The sequence below is a fragment of the Typopeltis vanoorti genome, chromosome 23 (assembly GCF_054136105.1).
Source record: "Typopeltis vanoorti isolate ZY-2024b chromosome 23, IOZ_Tvanoo_1.0, whole genome shotgun sequence".
Lineage (NCBI taxonomy): Eukaryota > Metazoa > Arthropoda > Arachnida > Uropygi > Thelyphonidae > Typopeltis > Typopeltis vanoorti.
The window spans coordinates 11,966,876-11,990,375 of NC_143571.1; the positions used below are offsets into that span (position 1 = coordinate 11,966,876).

Sequence of the window (23,500 nt, forward strand, 5' to 3'; positions counted from 1 at the left end):
CAGATATATTCTGTATTATTATTATTATTATTATTATTATTATTATTATTATTTTCAGGCTACTCCAGGGAGTCCTTAGACTCATCGAGGGAGGCCCTAAACATCCTGTCCACACAACTATATGACATTCTCACAGTATCTATCATACCTTGCCTTGAACTCGCTCACTGTCATAGCACCCACAACAGACTCTGGCAGCTTATTCCACTCATTTACCACTCTAAAAGTAAAGAACCCAGCTCTAACACCACTGCTAACCACACTCTTGCACAGCTTCCATAGGTGTCCCCTAGTTCTCCTACCACCAGTCCAGATCTCAAAAATATCCTCTGAATTAATCTTATAGAATCCTTTTAGCAATTTGAATATCTCAATTATATCTCCCCTTTTCTGTCTATCAACCAGTTTCTGCAACCCACAAATCTTCAACCTGTTCTCATATGGTTCATTCCATAGACCTGCTATCATCTTAGTCACTCACCTCTGGATCCTCTCCACCTCCTCCCCATCAAGAAGGAACCGAGGTGACCAAATCTGGGCACAGTAGTCAAGATGAGGTCTTATCAAGGTTCGGTACAGAGGTACAATAACTTGCTTTTCTTTGCTCGTTAAGATATTTTTCAACAACCAAGTGAGTTGATGAGCTGATTTAGCTACTTTTGCAATGTCCCCCCTAAACTTCATCTCCCTATCCACCAACACTCCCAAGTCCCTAGCTTCATCAATCTCTTGGAGTACAGTTCTACCCATGTGGTTATACTGCTGCTAATCTTTTCACCCCAAAATGCATAACCTTACATTTTGTCACATTAAATTGACATCCATTCTCCTTAGCCCAGAACTCCAATCTATCTAAGTCATCCTGCAAGACTTTGACATCTTCTGCATTCGCTATCACCCTCCCCAACTTTGCATCATCAGCGAACAAATGAACTGTTCCACTTAGATCCTTCTCTATATCGTTAATGAACAGATTAAACAGCAGTGGTCCAAGAACAGAACCCTGCGGCACCCCACTAGTCACAGGCCGTCTTTTGGACTCCACTCCTGAATAAACCACTCTTTATATCTCTCCATCAACCACCCACCTATCCATCTCACCAACCCTATATCCATTCCCATATGTTGTAGTTTACGGATTAGAATTCCATGTGGTATCCTGTCAAAAGCCTTTGCCAGGTCCAGCAGTATCATTGTAAACCCATTTCCCTTATCCAGTTCAGCCGTCACTATTGCCTTCCTTATTTGACATCATCAGCAAATAATATACAGGGTGTTCGGAATAAATTTGACAGTTTCGTAAGGAAAAAGAAAATCTTCTTTGTATCTATTAAATTTAATGAATTGACAAAAAAACATTACAGGCAGAGTTAATTACAATACTATCAACAAGATTTACTCAAAATAACCACCATTAGCATCGATCACAGCTTCAATTCTGCTTCGGAACCTCGAACAAGCCGATGCTACAGTCTCCCTGGGAAGGGCCGCAAAAACTGTTTTAATTTTATCCATTAACTGGGCTTTTGTATTACTGGAAGTGCGATTGGTGTCTTTTTCAACTGCGCCCCATACAAAATAATCCATGGGGTTAAGGTCTGGGGAGTTTGGAGGCCAAACATTTGGACTGGTGAAGTCGTAGAAATTTTCAGACAACCATTTTTGACATTTCCCAGAGATGTGGCAAGGGGCCGAATCCTGCTGCCATACATACGGCCTACCATTGGCTACCCTTGTTATCCAGGGCTTGACTACAGTTAGCAACTCCACGAACAAAGCCCGAATTCCAATGCCAGGGTTCTTCAACACCTGTTCCTGCAGATTTGCGAGGAATTCTGCTGTATGAACGCAATCAGATCGTCTGCTAGGGATCTTTCTTCTTGCTACATCCTCGTAGTCACCATTGCAAGTCTCTAGTTCATGCCTGATTGTTTTTACTGTATTCAGGGAGCATTGGGCAGCAGTCGTAATATCCTTATTTTGATGGCGGGCACGAATCATCATGATACAAGTTATTCTCTTCCATGATTCAGGCGGGTTCCAGCTATCCATCCTTTCTGACATCTTGTATATGAATGAAGAAGGGTCCAAACTTTTAAATGAAGAGAAGTGTGTGTTAATACATGTAACTTACGGAAAAATATAATTAATTAAAAATATGTCAAATTTATCCCGAACACCCTGTATATATATATATATATATATATGCATAATATGTCTATATGTATATATAGACATATTATTATATACATATATTATTATATATGTATATAATAATATATGTCCAGAACAGCTCCCATCTTGTTAATATAACAGTTAAACAATAATAGCCAAAGTATAGAATCCTATAGTACTCAACTGTTCACCTACATACTCTTAGACTCAGCCTAGGTCTATACATTGGTGTCTGATATCTCTTGTCAACATCACAAGCCTATTTTACATGCCCATCTCTTTGAGTTTACATATAATAGCTTCTACTTTTATATTAATGGGAATTCTGACAAATGCCTTGACAAAAAAACAGAATTATTGGTATATCTATTCTCCTTTATCTATCTCTGCAGTCTCTCTATTATAAAACATGATGAAATCGCTAAAATGTGATCTACTTTTAACAAGTCATGCTCTCCTCTGTACAGGATCTAAGTTTATCTACTCATCCATCCCTGGATACAAGTCCTAATTAGCCCCCTTAACCTCAGGAGATACTGATCAGTTTATAATCAGTCATTAGTTTCACTTTTTTCTTTTTCTTTTTTTCCCCCTTAATATATCACTTGACATTGTCAGCATCCAGGAATGCATTAGCAGAGCTAATCTCAGGTGGTATGGTCACTTGAACAGAATGGGCGAGGAAAGATTAGCAAAACAAGTGTTCTCTGCCAGGTTGGTAGGAAAACCAAGATATAGGTGGATTGGTATAGTACAAAGAGCCTTAGACGATAGAAATATAAGTTCTGATAATGATGTTGGAGTCTTGATAAGTAACAGACTGATTTGGAGGAAAATTGTAGATAGGAAGTTAGTAACGAGGTAAATTTTTCATGAAGTACTATCATATCCTGTACACCCCTTGACGGTACATGTCAGGAATTTAATGATGATGATGATGATATATCACATCCACATATGAGGATCCCAAGACCTATGACATTACATGTGTGGGCAAGTGGTTAAAGAGAAAAAAAGGAATTTGTTGACATGTTTCTTGAAAAATTGAGGGTTGTAATCATTGGGGTACACTATTCCAAAGAGCAAAGGTGTGGAGAATGAAAGGGAAAGATGAGAAGTTGGTTTGATAAGGAGCTGAACTGTATATGGGTGTTGACCAGAAGCTGAACTGTATATGAGTGTTGACTAGAAGCTGAACTGTATATGGGTGTTGACCAGAAGCTGCTTGTTTTGTATATATGATTTAAGGAAATTGGAGGGATGGTAGTGGCCAGTTTAGTGGGACAGCATCCTTGGAAATATGGCATGGTGCAAAGAAGAAATAGTACTGAACTTTGATGCTCTCCTTCAGTAGATGTGCTATTAGATATGGCATTTGACTGCATGCACGTTAATAGAAGAGCACATGTAGAGTTTGCCATTACATTTGGCTGTAGCAATGGTGTTGATGTTGGGAGAAAAGATCTTTATTTTTGAGCATTATTTTCTCATTCATATGGAGTTGGTAGAGCAAATGGTCTAAGCCTACATGTTTGTGAGCAGTTTGTTCATAATTTCCATAAGCATGCCCCAAGCAATAGTGTCATCATTGTCTTAATCAAGAGGTTCCAACATACTGCAAGTGTTCTGCCACATTGCAAAGGGCATTCGGGGAGACCATGAATTAACACAAATGAGAATCATGAGCATGTACTGGAGCAAGTGTTACAGTATCTGAAATGCAGTCAAAACCAAACAGCAGGAAAACTTGGGATACCGAGGCAGTCACCACACGAGAATCCATAAGGAGCTGGGTATCTTTTCGTATGTCATTCAGGTGGGTCAGTGTTTAACACCAATGGATTATGCTTCATGGCAGGAACTGACCAAGTTCCACTGATAGTTGTGGATATACACATCATCAGGTGTAAACATATATTTCTTTGTTTGGTGAGTTAGCCGATCTCATACAGAGGTAGCAGGGTTTTTTTCTCCCTGAAACTCAGGTTTTTTCATCTCGCATACAGACAAATCGGCCCTTCAGAACACATGCAATTTACAGACAAAAAAAATACTAGCTGTGATGGTGGTAGTGGCCAGCAGATGGCACTGATGTTGATGATTGGTAGTAGAGGTTCGGTGTAGTGGTGGAGACGGAGAGTTGTACAATAGGTGTCCTCCCACGATGAGTCTTCGGACTCCTTGGAGGTGTTGCAAATAATAATAATAATAATAATAATAATAAAAAAAACACTCCATTTCATGTACAAGTATTCCAACAGGATGGAGCAACCTGTCACACCTCAAATGGTTCTAGAGCCTATTGATCAGAACACTTCTCTGAAAAGCTCATTTCGAGGTTCACAGAATTCCTGTTCACTTTCTCCTGCTCTCACATCACTTGATGCCTTTGTTTGGAGTACGTTGAAGGAATGGATATTCCACCATGGACCTGCCTTCAAACCTTGATGAACAAAGGGATAAAATTCCCAACCTTTGTTCTCCAAGATGACAGAGAACCTTTGCATGCACTATGAAACCTTGTAATGGGCACCTTGTCTTGAAAGACAAGGTGCCCTTTTCAAGCACATAATCTACCATCATTAATGCTTTATTTGACCAAGTTCCACTGATAGTTGTGGATATACACATCATCAGGTGTAAACATATATTTCTTTGTTAATAATTTAATAATAGTTAATAATTTACTCCATAACATATATCATTGTAGTTATTGAGTACTTATAGCATGCATAATGCAGTAACAGAGCACCTATGAGAATGAGCCTGGAGTGAATCAGTGAGGGAGGGTCATCAATTAAGTGAATAACTCTCTTCTGAATACAATCAATTTTCTCGGAGTGATCCTAAGTGAACCTCTGCATATATGAGAACATTATTCTAAGGTTGAATGGATTTGAAATTTATAAAGTGTCAGGAGTTGAGCAAGAGAGAAGTATCGTTTAGAATGCAAAGTGTACCAAGCTTTTTCAAGGCTGCAGAGGACTCTGGGCATGATGTGTTTTTGCTGGATGGGCTAGATATGAAAGTCAACCTAAGAAGAGAAAACTGATCTTTATTGGCAAGCAGAATATTGTCACAGATCGGGTCTCTTCTCCCTCGCTCATTCTCTCAGCTTGGCCAGAACTTCAAGGTAATAATGTTGATTAACTGTTTGACCCTCTGGTACCCATTCAACCATTACTATGACATTGATATCAAAAAAACAATCAGCATTGCCTTCAGTTCTGACGTGCTCATTCTTGCTTTTTTCATCCTCGGTGAAGTGGGAGTTTCCCAGTGCATCGATTGTCTTCTCTTTGTTTCTGGATCATACTGAAAAATCCATGTCTCATCACATGTGGTGATCTTCTCCTTCAAGTCCGGTTCTGCTCTCAGCCAGACTTGCAATGGATGAGGTAAAGGAGAAAACGGCAGCGCTACTGAAGCAGATAACACCTGATGACTTGCAGCACTGCTTCCCACAATGGAAAATTTGTGCAGCAGTGTATAGATAGAGGAGGGGAGTATGTTAAATTGTACAATTGTACAATTAAGTTGTACAGTTGTAATAATAAACTACATTTTTGCAACCAGTCTCGTTATTTAATAGCCACACCTCGTATTGTCATAAGACAATAATAATAATAGTTCATTGCAACATGCAATTTTTTATTTTAATCATTATTTGGTACTTATTCAATCGATTACTGATTAAATTTTATTTAATCGATATGGTACTTATCCAATTTTTCTGTTAGTTCAGTTCTTTCCATTCATGTTTCTTATGTTGATATTACCAATCTTGGACTCTGGTGATATTGAGTTGGGATGTATTCTGGGATTTGTTCCAGTGGCTGACTTTTGATAGATATAAATAGAAGAGACTTTCTAATAAGGTCACAAGTCATGTCACAAGGATATTGGCATGACAAAAGAATTGCTAAGAATCATAAGGTATGAGTTTGTTGTTCTTGAAGTAATTACTGCAAGTTAAAAATGAAGGAAAAAATCGATATTCATTAAGAAAGGTCACATGAATTTCTGTTATTGCCTGCTAACAATAGTTCATGAGAATTTTTTTATATTGTGATCATAGTGGCATATCCCTAAGAGGATTTTTTTAAGTCACCTACTCTCAAATGTTTTCATGAGTTCATTGAGGACTGTGCCTTCTAATCTCCTCTGCACTACAGAATTTTGCAGTATGATAAGTATGCTACTATGTGATTGCACCAACATCAGCATGTTCAAGGAAATTAATTAAAGCCAACAATGAATGGCAAGGGGATATTGAGTAGTTATTTTAAAGCGTGAAAGATTTATTTAGTTAATATATTACTATTGATAATGATTAGTTATTCATGAAAAAATATATTACAAAAGTAAAATAACCCATTAAGAAAGGTCACATGAATTTCTGTTATTGCCTGCTAACAATAGTTCATGAGAATTTTTTTATATTGTGATCATAGTGGCATATCCCTAAGAGGATTTTTTTAAGTCACCTACTCTCAAATGTTTTCATGAGTTCATTGAGGACTGTGCCTTCTAATCTCCTCTGCACTACAGAATTTTGCAATAGTTCATGAGAATTTTTTTATATTGTGATCATAGTGGCATATCCCTAAGAGGATTTTTTTAAGTCACCTACTCTCAAATGTTTTCATGAGTTCATTGAGGACTGTGCCTTCTAATCTCCTCTGCACTACAGAATTTTGCAGTATGATAAGTATGCTACTATGTGATTGCACCAACATCAGCATGTTCAAGGAAATTAATTAAAGCCAACAATGAATGGCAAGGGGATATTGAGTAGTTATTTTAAAGCGTGAAAGATTTATTTAGTTAATATATTACTATTGATAATGATTAGTTATTCATGAAAAAATATATTACAAAAGTAAAATAACCCAAAAATGCATCATATAACACTATTGGTGTGAATTAAGCAAATACCCAAACCATGGATCATACAATCCCTTTTACTTAAGTTACATCTAATCAGAAGTGCTTGACAATAGGCTTTGAATGGTCTTTCACTCATCATCATCATCAAATTACTGATATATACACTCAGGGGTTATTCAGGATAATTATGATAGTACTATATGAAAAATTTACACCATTACTAACTTCCTGTCAACAATTTTCCTCCAAAAGAGTCTTGCACTGGATCAAGTTCCTAAGGAGTGGAAGGAGGGCAAGATTGTGCCACTTCATAAAGGAGGTGATAGAACTCAAGCATCAAACTATAGGCCTATTTGTGTGTCAGATGTTGTAGTTAAGCTGTTGGAGAAGTTTGTGAGAACTAGAATCCAGAACTGGGTGACAACAATGGTATTATCTTTGATGGACAGCATGGATTTTCTAAAGGGAGGTCATGTTTTAGTAATCTACTTATTACAATAAGGTGACAGCTTCCATGGACAGAGGAGAAGGATACTTAGATTTCGCAAAGCTTTTGATAGATTACCGCATGATAAGTTGATAGTCAAACTAGAGTGGATGGAGTTGGATATTAGATTGGTGCATTGGATTGGAGACTGGCTATCTGATAGGTATCAAAAAAATTGTGTATGGGGGAGCGATATCCAGGAAAAGGAAAGTCGCTAGTGGTGTGCCTCAGGGGTCTGTTTTCAGAGCCATTACTGTTTAGCTTGTATATTAATGATATTGGTAAAGATTTGGATGGAGATATTCAGTTGTTTGCAGATGATGCAAAGTTCGGAACGAACCATGAAGAGTAGAGAAGATGTTGGGGCCTTACAAAAAGACTTGAATAAATTGAGTGATTGGGCATGGAATTTGAGTTCAATGTTGCAAAATGTAAGGTTTTAAAATTTGGAAAACAAAGATGGGATGTAGAATTTATGCTTGGTGAGGATATATTGTCGGAGGTGGAGGAAATAATAGATCTAATAGAGGTGATAGTGGATAAGGATCTGAAATTTAGGGGACACATTGCCAGAATTGTGAAGACAGCATAAAGACTTCTGGGAATGATGCAGAGGACACTGACTTGTAGAAGTAGGGAGATTCTTGTTCCATTGTATAAGGCTTTGATTAGGCTACACATGGACTATTGTGCCCAGATTTGGTCACCTGGTTTTCAGAAGGACGAAGAGATGTTGGAAAGGGTCCAATGGCGACTGACTAAGGTAGTTTCTGACCTCTGGAATGCTGAGTATGAGGAAAGATTGAGAAGATACAACTTGCAGATTCTGGTTGATAGGAGGAAGAGGGAAGATATGATAGAGACCTACAAGTTAGTAAGGGGTTGTTATAGGATCAATGCTGGAGAAGTTCTGCAGAAAATAGTGGAAGATTAGGGGAGAACCAGAGGTCATCCCTGGAAACTATATAAAGAGCGTGTGAGTAAGAAGCAGGTTTTTTTCATGCAGAGTTGTGAATGATTGGAATGCCTTGCTGGAGAGTAGTGTCCGCAGCGAATTTGAGTATGTTTAAAGCACTGTATGATGAGCTGTGTGTATGATAAAAGGACCTTCTAGATGAATCTTTGACTCCATAGGGTCTTGGAATCTGTTATCTATCAAAATTATAATATTATCAGATCTGTATTTTAAGGCACTTTTTACTGTATCAATCCATCTACATCTTGGTCTTTCTCTGGATCTTTTCCTTACCAACCTGGCAAAGAACATTTGTTTTGAATACTTCAAATTGCAAGAATCCTGAATTTGGTAGATTTTGAGATATGTTATTCCCATTCCCTATATCTGGGGTATGTCTGAAAAGATAAAGTACTAAATAAACATAATCTCCATGCCATTTTTAAACTACATATCAACCTAGCATCCCTTATCTGTTTTACTAATCATCATTTTATCAACCTTCATCATGTGACACATTGATATATAGTGTCTTATGTCAGCATGTTAAATTTCTAGGGACATACAGGACTGTTATATTTTATGGGGTATAAACACAAGAGCATAAGAAATATATACCTGACCATCATTATTGTAAGTCAGAACTGACACACCACATGTTGGATATTCCAGGACACAGGATTAAATAAAAGAAAAACTGCAGTATGCCACATAGAAGTCATTGCAAGTCTCCAAGAAATTACAGAGTCAGCATCAGTGATGAGCAATACCTCAATCTCACCTTCAGACCAACAGTTGTAAACTATTTTAAATCCAGTCTTAGAAGGTGCCGTGATGGAACATAAGATCTTTTGTCCACTTACAATTTTGAATTGTTCTATAATTATTTGATTGTTAGCATTTTGTATTCTGTGACAAGTATTTTTTGTGCTATTAGGATGCTAATATGAAATCCAGTGTAATAACAGTGGCTTAATAAATTAATATAGTTATTTTGCTCTTGTGGTGTTCTAAGTTAATACTATTAAATAATTAAATTCTCTTGATATTAATGAATTCTTGTTTCGTTAGTGTTGACTTTGTCTTTATCACTCCTGGCTTGAAATTGCTATAATTGCCATTGGCATATCTTAGTACTTAAATCTAAATGTGCTACATTTTCAGTTATTGCTGGTGTTATCTCTCAGGTTTCAAAAAAGTATTCATATCCAGATTATTTTCAAGCACTTAAATTGGATGAAATATTGTGCATATTATTAAGATTAAATACATAATTATTATGTTATTGATCTTTATAATGGATCACACTGTTCTGAATATATCCATTTCAGGTAAGGTAATTTTTTCCAAGCACTTTGCTTGATACTATATTATATTATAGAAAATGTGAAATGAAATATTTTGAAACTTTACTTTCAGTTATGAAAAATTGAAACTTTACCTTGGCGGTGGTGTGTGCCTGTGTGTATGTGCATGCTTGCATGCTCACACGCACACACACACACACACTACAATAGGTTAACCAATGACTTGAGAAATCAAGCATGAGTTCTATTTATTTAATTTTTTATTTTTATATTACTCCAGCAGTTTAAATAAATTAAGCTCATTATTATTATGATGATGATGATTCAGGCCTCCATGGAGTCAAAAGACTCATCATTGTGGGAGGTCCTTCCTAGAAAACACAGTCTATCATACCACTCCTTGAACTCATTGACTGATTGTGTTCTCACCATTCTATCAGGCAATGCATTCCATGGTTCAACCATCCTCCATGTGAAGAAATCACTCCTCACCTTCTTGCTCACAGCTTCCTTTCATAATTTCCAGGGATGGCCCCTTGTCCTCACTCCTTCCCCCTGTTCCGCTAAGTGAAAGAATTCTCCAGCATCAACTATCTCTCAACAGTTTAAAAGTCTTAATCATATCACCTCTCCTTCTTCTATATACCAAACTCTGTAGTCCTCATCCCCTCAGCCCATCCTCATAACATTGTATAGTCCTGAAACCATCTTTGTTATCCACCTCTGTAGCCTTTCCACAGTTAATTTAACCCCTTCGAATCTTGGGGACCAAATTTGAGAACAATAGTCAAAGTGTTGTCTGATCAAGGCTTTATACAATGGAATGGCAACTCTTTTCTCTCTGCAGGTCAATGTCCTTCTCAGTATTGCAGCAATCCTCTGGGTTACCTTCACCACCTTTGCAATATGTTCCCCGAATTTCCGATTTCTATCAATATTCACACCCAAATCTCTTGTCGCCTCCTAATTCCTCCAGTACAGCTCCTCCAACAGAGTATGCTGTCAGAGTATGTAAAAACTTACTCAAAATATTCTTTAAGATTCAAACTTGTAGCCTTTAACAGAAAGTGGAAAATTTATTCACTTGGCTGTTAAAAATAGCATTTTCTGAAAATTATTAAAAATGGAAGGAAAGAAAAGTTGTTTTAGTAAAAATAAGTTATTATTAATAATGCACAAGAATATCCATGGAGTCCGAAGACTCATTGCTGGGAGGCCATACACACTTTCCATGCCTGTCATACTTCTCCTTGAAAGTATATCCACCAGCATAGCTCACAACAAACACAGGAAACCCATTTCACTCATTCACCATGCTCTAAGCAAAAAATCTAGTCTTCACTCTTACATAGTTTCTAGGGATGACCCCTTGTTCTCTTTCCCTCTAGTTAGGTGCTGAAAAATTTCCTCTGCATCAATCCTATAAAAACCTTTTAGTAAGTTAAATATTTCTGTCATATCCCTCTTTTTCATCTATTCACCAACTTCTACAACACAAATCTTCAATCTATTCTTGTAAGGAGCATTCCACAGACCACTCACAAGTTTGGTCACTCTCTCTCTTCCTGATTCCCAAGAAACCCAGATGTCACGTCCTGCACACAGGAATTCAAATATCGCCATATCAAAGACTCTTCCCAGTTGGAGGTAATGTGGCTACCCTGGGTATGGACAGTCCTCTGATGCTTTCCCCAAAGCTCGTGCTCTCAAACTCCAAGTCTCCTTCATCACATGCTGTTTTAAATAATTATCTCTTACTAGCTGAATAAATTCAACTGGTTAAAATCTCTTAATTACTTACCTTGTACTCGTCATGCTTGTTATCCAATTTATGTCATCTCCATCTGGCTCTTTCATTGTAAACATAATCACTACGATAGTTACATGTGAAAAGATAGAGGAGAAGAGTAACATGCTTACTGCTGGCATTGTTGTTGAAGTATAGAGTCAGTACACTCAAGAGGAACAGAAATTTTGGAAATCTAAAATTTTGATATTTTCTATTTAATTTTTTTAATTTCTTATTTAAAATAAATAAAATAAAATAAATAAATAAAAAAAGTTTATTTTAATGCATTGTTTTCATTTTTTTTTTTGAGTTTTTGCTTCTTTATTTTATTTTATTTTATTTTCCTTTCCTGTTATGCTTTAATTTTTTTTTTGTTTAGTTTCATTTTTTCCTTCTGTTATGCTATTGCTTATTATTAGGAGATGTAGGTAATGATAATGCAGAAAAGCCTCCGATGACATGCCGTCAAGTACGTGCAAAACCTTTAATGATTCCTGTGGAATCACAACAATCTTCTCCTCAAAGCTGTAAGTAAACACACACACACACACACACACACACATATATATATATATATTTATGACACTTTAAAAAGTTTGTAAGATGGTTATTGTTTGTTATTTATTATGTTGTATTTGTAGAGGTAATTACGAGGGTGGACTTAAAGGTTCTTGGCCTTGCAGTGAAAAAAACGAATTTCATCATCATCATCAATTTCCTGACATGTACCCTCAAGGGGTGTACAGGATATGATAGTACTACATGAAAAATTTATGTCATTACTAACTTCCTATCTACAATTTTCCTCCAAATCAGTCTGTTACTTGTCAAGACTCCAACATATCAGATCTTATATTTCTATTGTCTAAGGCACTTTTTACCGTATCAATCCACCTATATCGTGGTCTTCCTCTGGGTCGTTTTCCTGCCAACCTGGCAGAGAACACTTGTTTTGCTTATCTTTCTTCGCCCATTCTGTTTAAGTGACCATACCACCTGAGATTAGCTCTGCTAACGCATTCCTGGATGCTGACAATGTCAATTTCTTTCCTAATATCCTCGTTTTTAATATGATATTGCTGCCATCTGTTCACACCTCTAATCTTTCTCAGGAGTCTCATATCTGCGGTCTCTAATCTTTGGTCAAGTGTTTTACTTCTGACCCAGCTCTCAGATCCATAGGTTAAAACTGGTTTGAACATCGTCTTGTATACAGCGAATTTAGTGTTCCGACTAATTTCTCTCTTATTCCATATGAATTTATTCAATTAACTGTCTACTATACCAGCTTTGTTGATTCTGTTGTCTATTTCCATATTTAATTTACCATCTTCACTAAAAATCATGCCTAAGTAGCTGAAATTTTTTACTTGTTCCACAGGTTCCATTCACAATGCAGTTGACATTTTCAACAATTCTACCTATTTTCATTGTCTTTGTCTTTTTAATGCAACCCTTCATACCATATCTATTACAACAGTTATTCAATTTAGTCAGGGAATCTTGCAAACTTTTAGCGGATTTATTTAGAAGTATAACATCGTCCGCATAAAGCAAAGAGTTGACATTAACACCTCCAATTCTGATATCATGTTTAATACCACTTTCCTTCATAATGTGATCCATACAGATAATGAATAACAGAGGGGATAATGTACATCCTTGTCTCACACCAGATTTAACATTAAACCATCTTCTTGTACTTCCTTCAATTCTAACATCTGACTTACAACTCAAATAAAGACTAAGTACTGCTTGATATAATGCCCCATTGACACCATACAACTGTAGCATATTGAATAGCTTCTCTTTTGGCACCTAGTCATATGCCTTTTCCAGATCGACAAAACTTAAATACAGATCTTTGTTATATCCCATGCTTTCTCAACTATTTGTCGTAAAGTGAAGATCTGATCTTGACAGTCTCTATTTGGCCTGAATCGAGCTTGTTCTTCACCAAGCTTTTCTTCCACAATTCTTCTCATTTGTTTTTCAAGTATACTGGCATAAATCTTGCTTGGAACACTCAGTAGGGAAATATTTTTGTAATGCTCACATTCAGTTTTATTTCCTTTTTATATATGGATACTATTAGAGCTCTACTCCAATCATTGGGAATTTGTCCCTCTGTCCAGGCTTTCTGAACTATGTAGTGCAGCTACTGTAAGACTTTTATACCACCATATTTCAGCATTTCTGGTCGAATATCATCTACTCCTGCTGCCTTTCCACATTTCAAGCATTTGATGGCTTTTTCTACTTCAATTATGGATATGTATTCCTGACTGTATGCATATTAGTGTTTTTTACCACTGTGCTTTCACTGCTTGTTTCGTTTAGCAATTTTTCGAAGTAATTACTCCATACTTCAAGGATATCTTTTTCTCCTGTTTTCATGTCACCTTTATCATCTCTAACTCCTTTTACAGCATTCTTCCTCCATTCCTAAGCTTCTTCAACAACCTCCAGAATATCTTACCACCTTCTTGATTTTTATTTTCTATATTCTTGGCAAAGTCCTCCCATGACTTTTGTTTAGCTAGTTTTACACACTATTTCGCTTTCTTACATTTGTCTCTGTATTCTCTAAGAGCAAAAGCTGACTTATTTGCCAGGAACTTTTGATATGCTTTCTTCTTTTCCTTCACTGCCTCTTTAACTTCCTGTGTCCACCAGGGAGTTCTGATTTTTTCATCCTTACAGACAACCTCACCACATGCCTCTCTGGCTGAATCAATCGATGTTTTCTTCCGAGCTTGCCACTGAATCTGCAAGGTTTGATTCCTGTTCTCAAACTCTTTCATTTTTTCTTGAATAATGTTTGTATATTTTAGTCTACAGTTCACATCTGAAAGCTGCTCAACTTTTATTTGCTTTAAAACTTTCTTGCATGTTATTCTTTTCAGTATGAAATTCAATTTTATCCTGCTCAAGACTAAATAGTGATCGCTTCCAATTTCAAATCCTCTGTACACTCTTTTGTCCTGCGCCAGGGAGAAAACATCACTATCAACAATAACATAGTCAATGAGACTTTTCTTATTCCTTGCCTCTTCTCTCCATGTGAATTTGTGCAGATTTTTATGTTGGAACATGGTGTTAGTAATAATCAGTCCATGTCCTGATCAGAAATCCAACAGGTATTTGCCATTATTATTAGCTTTGCTCTTTTCTCCAAATTTTCCCAAAATATTTTTGTATGTCTCACAATCATTTCCTACTCTGCTATTTAGATCCCCAACAAGAACCAACTTTTCCTTTTTCATTGTGTCAGTTGCTTTTTCTAAAGCATCAAAAAATTCCTCCACTTCTACCTTAGTAGAACCTTCTGTGGGACCATAGGCACAAATAAGTCTCATTGTCCAGTTCCCCATTCTCATATTTGCCCACATTACTCTACTTGAGACTGACTGCCATTCAAGAAGATTTGCCTCGTATTTTGTGTTGAATACTATGGCTACTCCTTCTTTTCCTTGATTGTAATTTCGAGAGTATAACATTTTGTATTTATTGCTCAAAAAGATTTCACCAGTTTTTGTCTCTTTTGTTTCAGTCACCGCTATTATGTCGATCTGGTACTTATCTAATTCTTCAGCTAGCTCCATTTCTTTGCCATTCAGGCTTCTTATGTTGATAGTTTCTTTAACTCTGGTGATGTTGAGTTGGGGTGTGCTTTCAGATTTGTTCCAGTAGCTGACTTTTCACTGTTCGCCCTGGTTCCCTGATGAAAACAATGAGGGCCTTTTTTAACCGGAGACGCCCTAGCCGGCATGAAATTTTGTCATGTTGTACCATCATTTTGTATATTTACATCTGGATTACTGTGCTCAAGTCTGGTTTCCTGGGTTTCTTAGGGATGTGGGAGCGGTGGAGAAGATTCAGAGGTGAGTGACCTCTGAATGGTGAGTGGTCCGTGGAATATTCCCTATGAAGGTAGACTGAGTGTGTGGGTTGCAGAATTTGGTTGACAGGAGAAAAAGAGAGGGGATATGAAAGAAACATTTAAGTTGCTTAAAGAGTTGTATAGGATTTGTGCAGGGGAAATGTTTCAGCACTTAGCTGGAGAGGCCAGAACAAGGGGGTCATCCATGGAAGTTGAATACAGGTGTAGTTAGTAGGGATGAGGGCTAGATTTTTTGCTTTGAGAGGTGTGAATGAGTGGAATGGGTTGCCAGAGTCAGTTGAGTGCTTTGTCTGTTAATGAGTTCAATGAGAGGTATGACAGATTGTGTGAATAGTTTGGGTCTCCTGCAATGTACAGGCACCTGCATGGAGTCTTCAGTCTCCATGGAGATGCCTGTACATTAATAAACATAATAAAATGAAGTGATAGATTTGAATACTCTCTCTCTGAGAAAACTTTCGAACCAGTAGAAAATTAGAGAATGCATAGTAATTTGTAATTTAGTTCCTGGAATCTGGGAGTGGTGCAATTGAAAGTCTTTAAAATTAATAAATTTTTAAACATAAATTTTGAGTTAATATGTAATAGTAATAATAATAATAATTATTATTATTATTCAGGATCTCCATGAAGTCATAAGACTCATCATAGGAGGCCCATTGTAAACATCAAATATTCTATCATACCATTCCTTAAACTCATTCACTCTTCATGCTCTCACTGCTCTGTCAGGAAATGCATTCCACAGTCTGACCAACCTCCATGCAAAGAAGCTGCTCCTCACCCTCTTGCTTGTCACCATCTGTAATAACTTCTAGGGATGACTGATTGTCCTTTTTCCTTCCTCTTGTTCTGCCATACAAAAGAGCTTACTAGTATCAACAGTGTAAATACCTCTCAACAGTTTAAATGTCTCAATCATGTCGCCACCCCTTCTTCTATCTACTGAACTCTGCGGTCCTCGTGTCCATGGTCTATCCTTATAGCTAATATTGTGCAGTCCTGATATCATTTTTGTTATCCACCTTTGCACCATCTCAAAGGTTAATTTATCTCTTTCAAATCCCAGAAACCAAATCTGAGCACCCTTCGCAACTTCACGTCATCTGCAAACAACTGGATATTCTTACAATCCATTGACAATGTCATTGATATAAAGACTAAATTATATGGGTCACAATACTGAATACTGAATATCACAATACTGAATCGAGGGATCCCACATGTAACTTCTGCTTCCTTGATAATGCTCCCTTGTACACAACTCTCTGACAACCAATCCCCAATACAATTCACTAACCTGATATATAAACCCATATACTATAACTTAGATATCAGCTTATCATGTGACATCCTGGCTAATGCTTTTGTAAAATCTACAAAAATAGCAATATTGTGCCTTTCCCTCATCAACTGCTCTTGTTAATGTATTATAAAAGGCAGTTAAATTACTAAAACAAGAACATCCCTTAACAAATCCATGCTGACCCTCACAGATAACATTTCTCCAAAATCTTAGCAACTGCAGAAGAAATACAAATTAGTCTATAGTTTGATAGTTCTCTTCTATCCCTGTTCCTAGGCAATGGCACTATCTTACCCCTGCTTCCATTTCTTGGGCACCTTTCCCATAGCCAGATTGTCATTAAAAGTCAATGGATCTATCAGTTCCTTAGCACGTTCTCTTAAAACATATGGCAAAATCTCATCCAGTCCCATTGCCTTATTTGTATCCAGAGTACTTAGTATTTGAAACACACTCTCCTCTAGTGCCTCCAAACCTTAAACTCTCCCTATTCCTCTAGTAATAAAACATTTTCCAGGATGAAATACCCCCAATAACGTGATTAATAAGCAACTCCACTATATATTCTGCATCAATCACTCTACTCCCATTTTCATCTAACTTTGTCATTCTTCTGCAACCATTTTTCCTTGTACTGGAGAAATTATACTTCTCATATTTAGTTTTGTTTTCCTTACCATCTCCTCCATTCAAGGCCCAAATCTTGTATTCTTCATGCAACTGCTCTCCACCCCTCTCCTTATACTTTTTTCCATAACTTCTTTATCACTTGCAGCTCCTGTTTCATAACATTTGTCATTATGTGTTAGTCAAAAAAGCCCAAATTGTAATCTCTTTTTCACTCAAGGTATAAAACTTGCCATTGTTACTAATAAATATTTCTTCACTAGTTCCCAATCACTGGTGATATCTCCCCCTTCCAATTCTTCTGCCCATAGCACTGCCACAAACTGAATTTGAAGATTATTATAATAACCTGCCTTATAATTCTACACAAATTCCTTTCTTCTCGACACTTCTGCATGTCATTAATCCCTAAGTCATAGAAAGTTTTTTACCTTGGATATACTATGTGTTAAAGATACCAAGCAATTTTATAAACTTGGTTTTAATCCTATTTCCCAAGTAAGCAAACAGACAAGTAAGTCAAGTTTGCACCTGAACATAGTTCAAGTCTGAGGCCACTCGTGGTAAAGGTGGAGTAAGCTGCAATCACTTTCTTTAGTATTTTCCCCTAATGCAAAGCACATCAACTTGCAGAGATGTATGATGCTATGCATTAAAGGTAAGGGCCACTACCCAGACCGGTTCAGGCCAAACTTGACTTACTTGTCTGTTTGCTTACTTGGGAAATAGGATTAAAACCAAGTTTATAAAATTGCTTGGTGTCTTTAATGCAATCCCTAAGTCAAGACCAGATGGTCACTCTCTCCAAGTGGTGGCAGAAATGACATTTTAGTTACAGTCAGGTTCTCTGATGCTAGGATGAAAACCAACACTCCTGAGCCTCATGTTCTTTCTATTAAATGTTTCCTGAGGCATTTGTCCCTCAAGAATTCCAGAAATTCCATTCTCTTACTACTACTACTACATGCTGTTTCCTTTTCCCAATACATATACGACTGTAGCTAAAATGTCCCATAATTTCTCACTTTGCTGACTCAGCTTCTAAACATTCCCTGCTCTTCAAGCTCTGTATCCCCTGGCCTATAGTAACATCCCATCCTATAGTATCCTGTCCTGCCCACCCCCACCTCACACCATATACTCTCAAAACCATTAGTGCCATTTGCCTCCAATTCCTCCACTCTGAGAGGACATAACTCATCACTTATCATAAGCAATACTCCACTACTGCATTTGCCCTTCTTATCCAAATATGCTATATCCTTCTACTTCCTGTCAGTATATCGTCTTCTGTCAACCATGTTTCACTGATTCCAATAATCTTTGAACCATCTGAGGCTATCAGTGCCACTAATTCATCTTCTTTATTCCTGATATGCCTGACATTGTTATAAAGAAATATCAGTGCATTATAAGTATGGCCTCTTGCAGTCATCATCCCCACTTTCCTGTAGTATAGCCTGTTTCCACAAATACTGACGAGCATTGCAGTTGGAGGAAATGCTGACTCGATCTCTAAGTGGTAGATGACGTTCATAACTGCCCAGTGAAATACCACCACCTTGCTTATTATTAATCCAAACATGGCTGCAGTCACATATGAAGTGGCTGCAGCCATGTTTGGTCACTAATACAAGGGTTCTGGTTTCTGCCCCTGTCCCCTTCTTTTCCCACATGCAGTGAGAGTTATACCCTCAGTGACATGCTAATCATACTGTAAGGAGCTCAGACCCTCACCCCTTCAAAGGTACAGTAGTAAAATGGTTCTGCAGGCCACCCTGTAGGCAGGCTGGCTGGTTAGAGAAGCCTCCGGTTAGTAATGAACCTGGAGGCTTCTCGATCAACTAGCATCAAATCCTGAAGCCACTTATTTTGCCACTTCGTGACTGAAGAGAGACTAAGTACAGTGGCTGCAGAAGGAACCATCAAGGCCACTCATGGACAGGAGACTGTGTTCCCTTTGTGTAGGCAGTATGTCTGCAAGTGTGTCACCTCTCATTTCATGCCCCATTTTCTTTTTATCTCTTCCTCTCCACATATAATGGATCACAACTGAAAGAAATACAACTTTACTGCATATCACAAAAATTTTCCCACACAAGATAGTTAAAAAAAAAATCATAAAAAACAAAAAAGTCAAAAAAAAAAAAACATTAATTCTTACACCCAAGAAAAGTTTCCTCATCCACATACCAACATCTGTGGCCTAAACAGCAATAAAAATGATCACTACCACCTAGAGTCATCTAAAACTATCAGAACTCCAACTAGCAACTTCAACAACTAGTGTCCGCTTCAACTGCTCAAAGTACACTTGGGGGGGGGGGGAGTCAGCCTATAGAGCCATGAATGGGCAAGGAGTTCACAATTATCTTTAAAATGTATGATTGTATTCTTTAGAAACACATAAGATAACAGACTATTCCAGAGGGCAGTAGTAGAAGAGATGAATGAAGAGGAGGAGAATTTGTTCTAAGTTTGGAAAGAGTGAAGTATTATTGATGCAAATTCTGATTAACAGTGGCAGTAGAAGTATTTGCAAAAGATGTAAGCAGCAAACACTGAGTGCCTATGTGAAATTGAGTGAAGTGTATTAGCGAGTGAGGGGGCCAGTGATCAGTCTGATAGCCTCTTTCTGTATGGAGTCCAGTATCTTTGGGAGCTCTTAGAAGCACTACCCCAGATATGGGAACAATATTTAATGGTCAGACTGATTTATGATTTGTATAAAGTTAGATGTTGTTTGCAGTTAAAGTAACAACTAAATATAAAAAAAAATCCAATTTTTTGGAGCCAGAGGAGGAAATATGTGTAACATGTTTGTGCTAAGAGAGATTTGAGGTTATTGTAATCCCAAGATGATAAATCTTATCGTGTACGGGGATTTGGATGTTGTCAAAAGTGAGGCTGGAGGAGAAGGGTCATTTTTGTGTGAAATAAGACAAAGTTGTGTTTTGTTTGCAATAAAATTAATAAGATGATCCAAACCCTGCTGATGAATGTTTTGGAGATCTGTATTTAAGATAGTACTAGCTGAGGCCCTGGAGATTGTGGTGATTTGTTCATTGCCAGGTGTCAAATGAAAGGGAGGAATGCAATGTGCTGTCATCAACAAAACTATGTATTGGGTTGGTAGTCTTGCAGTAAGCCACTTATATATAGAGGGAGTAGGGTGGATGAAAGAACAGAATCTTGTGGGATTCCTGAATTGGTTGTATATTTAGAAGATAAGGAACCATCATCAGAAATGAACATCCAGTCATAAAGCCAGCATCCAACTGCAGAAGTCAGGGGCAGACCAAATGATGGGAGTTTACTTAATAGACCTTTGTGCCAGATCTGGTCAAAAGCCTTGGAGATGTGAAGGGTAAATACTTGAGACTTGCCATACTTTTCCATGGTATTTGTCCAGAAATGGGATACACAATTCTTTCTGCTACAAGGGTGGCATTTGAGCATTCATCAGAACTGACATACCATGCCCAGAAGACTGCAAACCTTTAATTCCTCCTGTTTGGCTCAAAATTTCTCTACCAACCCACCCCTTTTCATATGCTCTGTCACTCTCCAAACTCTGTTACTCTGACCTCTTCAACTACCTCTCTCTTTCTCTCTCTCTCTCTCTCTCTCTCTCTCTCTCTCAACTTGACTTTCTGCAGTTGAAATACCCTAATAGTGAGGTCCTTCTTAGAGTGAGGTCATTCACAACTCAAATTGGCTTCCCTTCTCCAATTATACCAATCATGCAGGCAGGGATACTGAGATGTTTGCCATTAGCAATGACCTAACACAGATTTTAAATCTCCCTACCAGAATACCTTACAACTCCTTCCAATTTGCCAACATATTTGATCTCATCCTAACCAGCTACACTTCCAAGTATACTGTGGATGTCAGTTCTTCCCTTGGTAACTCAGATCACAGTCATACAACAAGTTTCTTTTGCCGCAGAACAACCTTCACCCAGCAGTTCTCAGTCTCATGTCCTTTGGCACTATAAGGATGCCAAATGGGATGATTTCTGTAACTTCTATTCTTCATTCCCATGGTCCAAATACTGCTTCAGTTTTCCTGATCCAACACCTGCTCAGGCTGAATAACAGAAACAATGCTCAGAGGAATAAAGGCCTTCATCCCGTTTTCCATTTCAAATTCACAGCTGCCATCCAAGTCTTGGTTATCAAAAAAGTGTGCCAATCTAGTAAAAGAAAAGTCTTCTGTATACCATGAATGGCTCAAGACCAAAACTCCAGCTTCTCACTCTGCCTATACTACAGCTTGAAGCATTTGTAAAAGAATTTTCAAATCCAAATCAGACTTTGAAAGGGCCAAATGCTACAAACTCACATCCTGTCCAAATGGTAGTCACTCCTTCTGGTCCCTTTACAAGGCCATTGAACACAACTTTTGCCCATCAAAGTTTCCACCACTCTTTCATCCAGATGGTACTATAGTCATCTCATCTAAAGACAAGGCTGACTTATTATTATTATTATTATTATTATTATTATTCAGGCCTCCAATGATTCAAAAGACTCATCGAGGGAGGTCCTTTCTAAGACATAAAGTCTGTCAAGACTCATCGAGGGGAGGTCCCCCCCCTGAGAAACACAAAGTTTATCATACCACTCCTTAAACCCACTGACCGTTCTCGCTCCCACCACTCCATCAGGCAATGCATTCCACGGCTCAACCACCCTCCACACAAAGAAACCACTCCTTACCCTCTTGCTCACAGTTTCCTTTCGTAACTTACATTGATGGCCTCTTGTCATCACTCCTTCCCGCTGATCAACCAAGCGAAAGAACTCCCCAGTGTCAACCCTCTAACCGCCTCTCAACAGTTTAAAAGTCTCAATCATATCACCTCTCCTTCTTCTATCCACCAAACTCTGCAGTCTACATTCTCTCAGCCGATCCTCATAACTATCCTTGTACAGTCCTGAAACCATCTTTGTCATCCGTCTTTATATCCTTTCCACAGTTAATTTATCCCCTTCAAATCCTGGGGACCAAATCTGAGAACAATAGTCCAAGTGTGGTCTGATCAGAGACTTATACAACGGAATGATAACCCTCTTATCTCTGCAGGTCAGTGTCCTTCTCATAATAGCAGCAATCCTCTGTGTTACCTTCACCACCTTTGCAATATGTCCCCTAAACTTCAGGTTTCTATCAATCATCAACCCCAGATCTCTTGTCTCCCCTACTTCCTCCAGTATAACTCCTCCCATAGAGTATGCAGTATCCCATCGATGTTTCCCAAACCTCAAGACCTTACATTTTGCTGCATTAAACTGACACCCCCATTCATTTGCCCATCTATCTAGCTTATTTAAATCCTCTTGCAGGGCTACCACATCTGCACTATTACTAATAATCCTTCCCAGCTTCGCATCGTCCGCAAACAACTGCATATCCCCCTGCAATCCACTGGCTATGTCATTGATATAAAGGTTAAACAATATAGGTCCTAGTACTGAGCCCTGTGGGACCCCACTTGTAAAATGGCATTACTCTTCTCTTCCATTTCCTGTATTGATGACCTGAGCAAAGTTCTCTCCACTCCATCAAGAATTGCTCTCCCCCATGTCACCTATTGTCTTCTGCTAGAAAGAAATCCAAAGAATCTTTATTGACATGAACACAAAAAGAGTATTTGGTTCTGATGTTATCCCACCTATTGCTTAAAAAACTTGTGACCCAGAACTAACATCTGTTCTGTATCACCTCTTCAATCTATCCTATTCAAGTGGCATCTATCCTACAATATGGAAACAATCCCACATCCATTCCATCCTGAAGAAAGGTGATAAAAGCCAATGAACTATCATCTAATTGTTCTTATTTCTGTTCTGTCTAAAATTATGGAGAAGGTCATCAGCAATCTACTCCTGAACCACCTAGAAATCTATCAACTAATCAGTGACCAGCAGTATGGATATGGATTCTGCCACTTGTAAATCTACAGCTGATTTTCTAGCTTTCACCGGCCAACTCTAGACTCATCTGCCATAAAACCTCAAAAATAAACCTTAAATCTCTCACTACCTGATTCAC

General features: G+C 37.8%; 1 protein-coding gene across 6 annotated transcripts in view; it reads left to right on the top strand.

Annotated features, from left to right (window-relative positions):
* The window catches only part of fra (neogenin protein frazzled), a 535,028-nt gene that overhangs the window by 422,618 nt on the left and 88,910 nt on the right, over window positions 1-23,500 (top strand). For 3 of the 6 annotated variants that reach the window (XM_090412604.1, XM_090412606.1, XM_090412607.1), the window contains one exon: window positions 12,023-12,130. The exons of 2 other annotated variants lie outside the window; for them this stretch is intronic. In XM_090412604.1, the coding sequence (XP_090268730.1) occupies window positions 12,023-12,130 (108 nt within the window). Of the gene's footprint in view, window positions 1-9,179; window positions 9,215-12,022; window positions 12,131-23,500 lie in introns of those variants that run through there. One more of the 6 variants, XM_090412610.1, reaches the window with a different exon arrangement.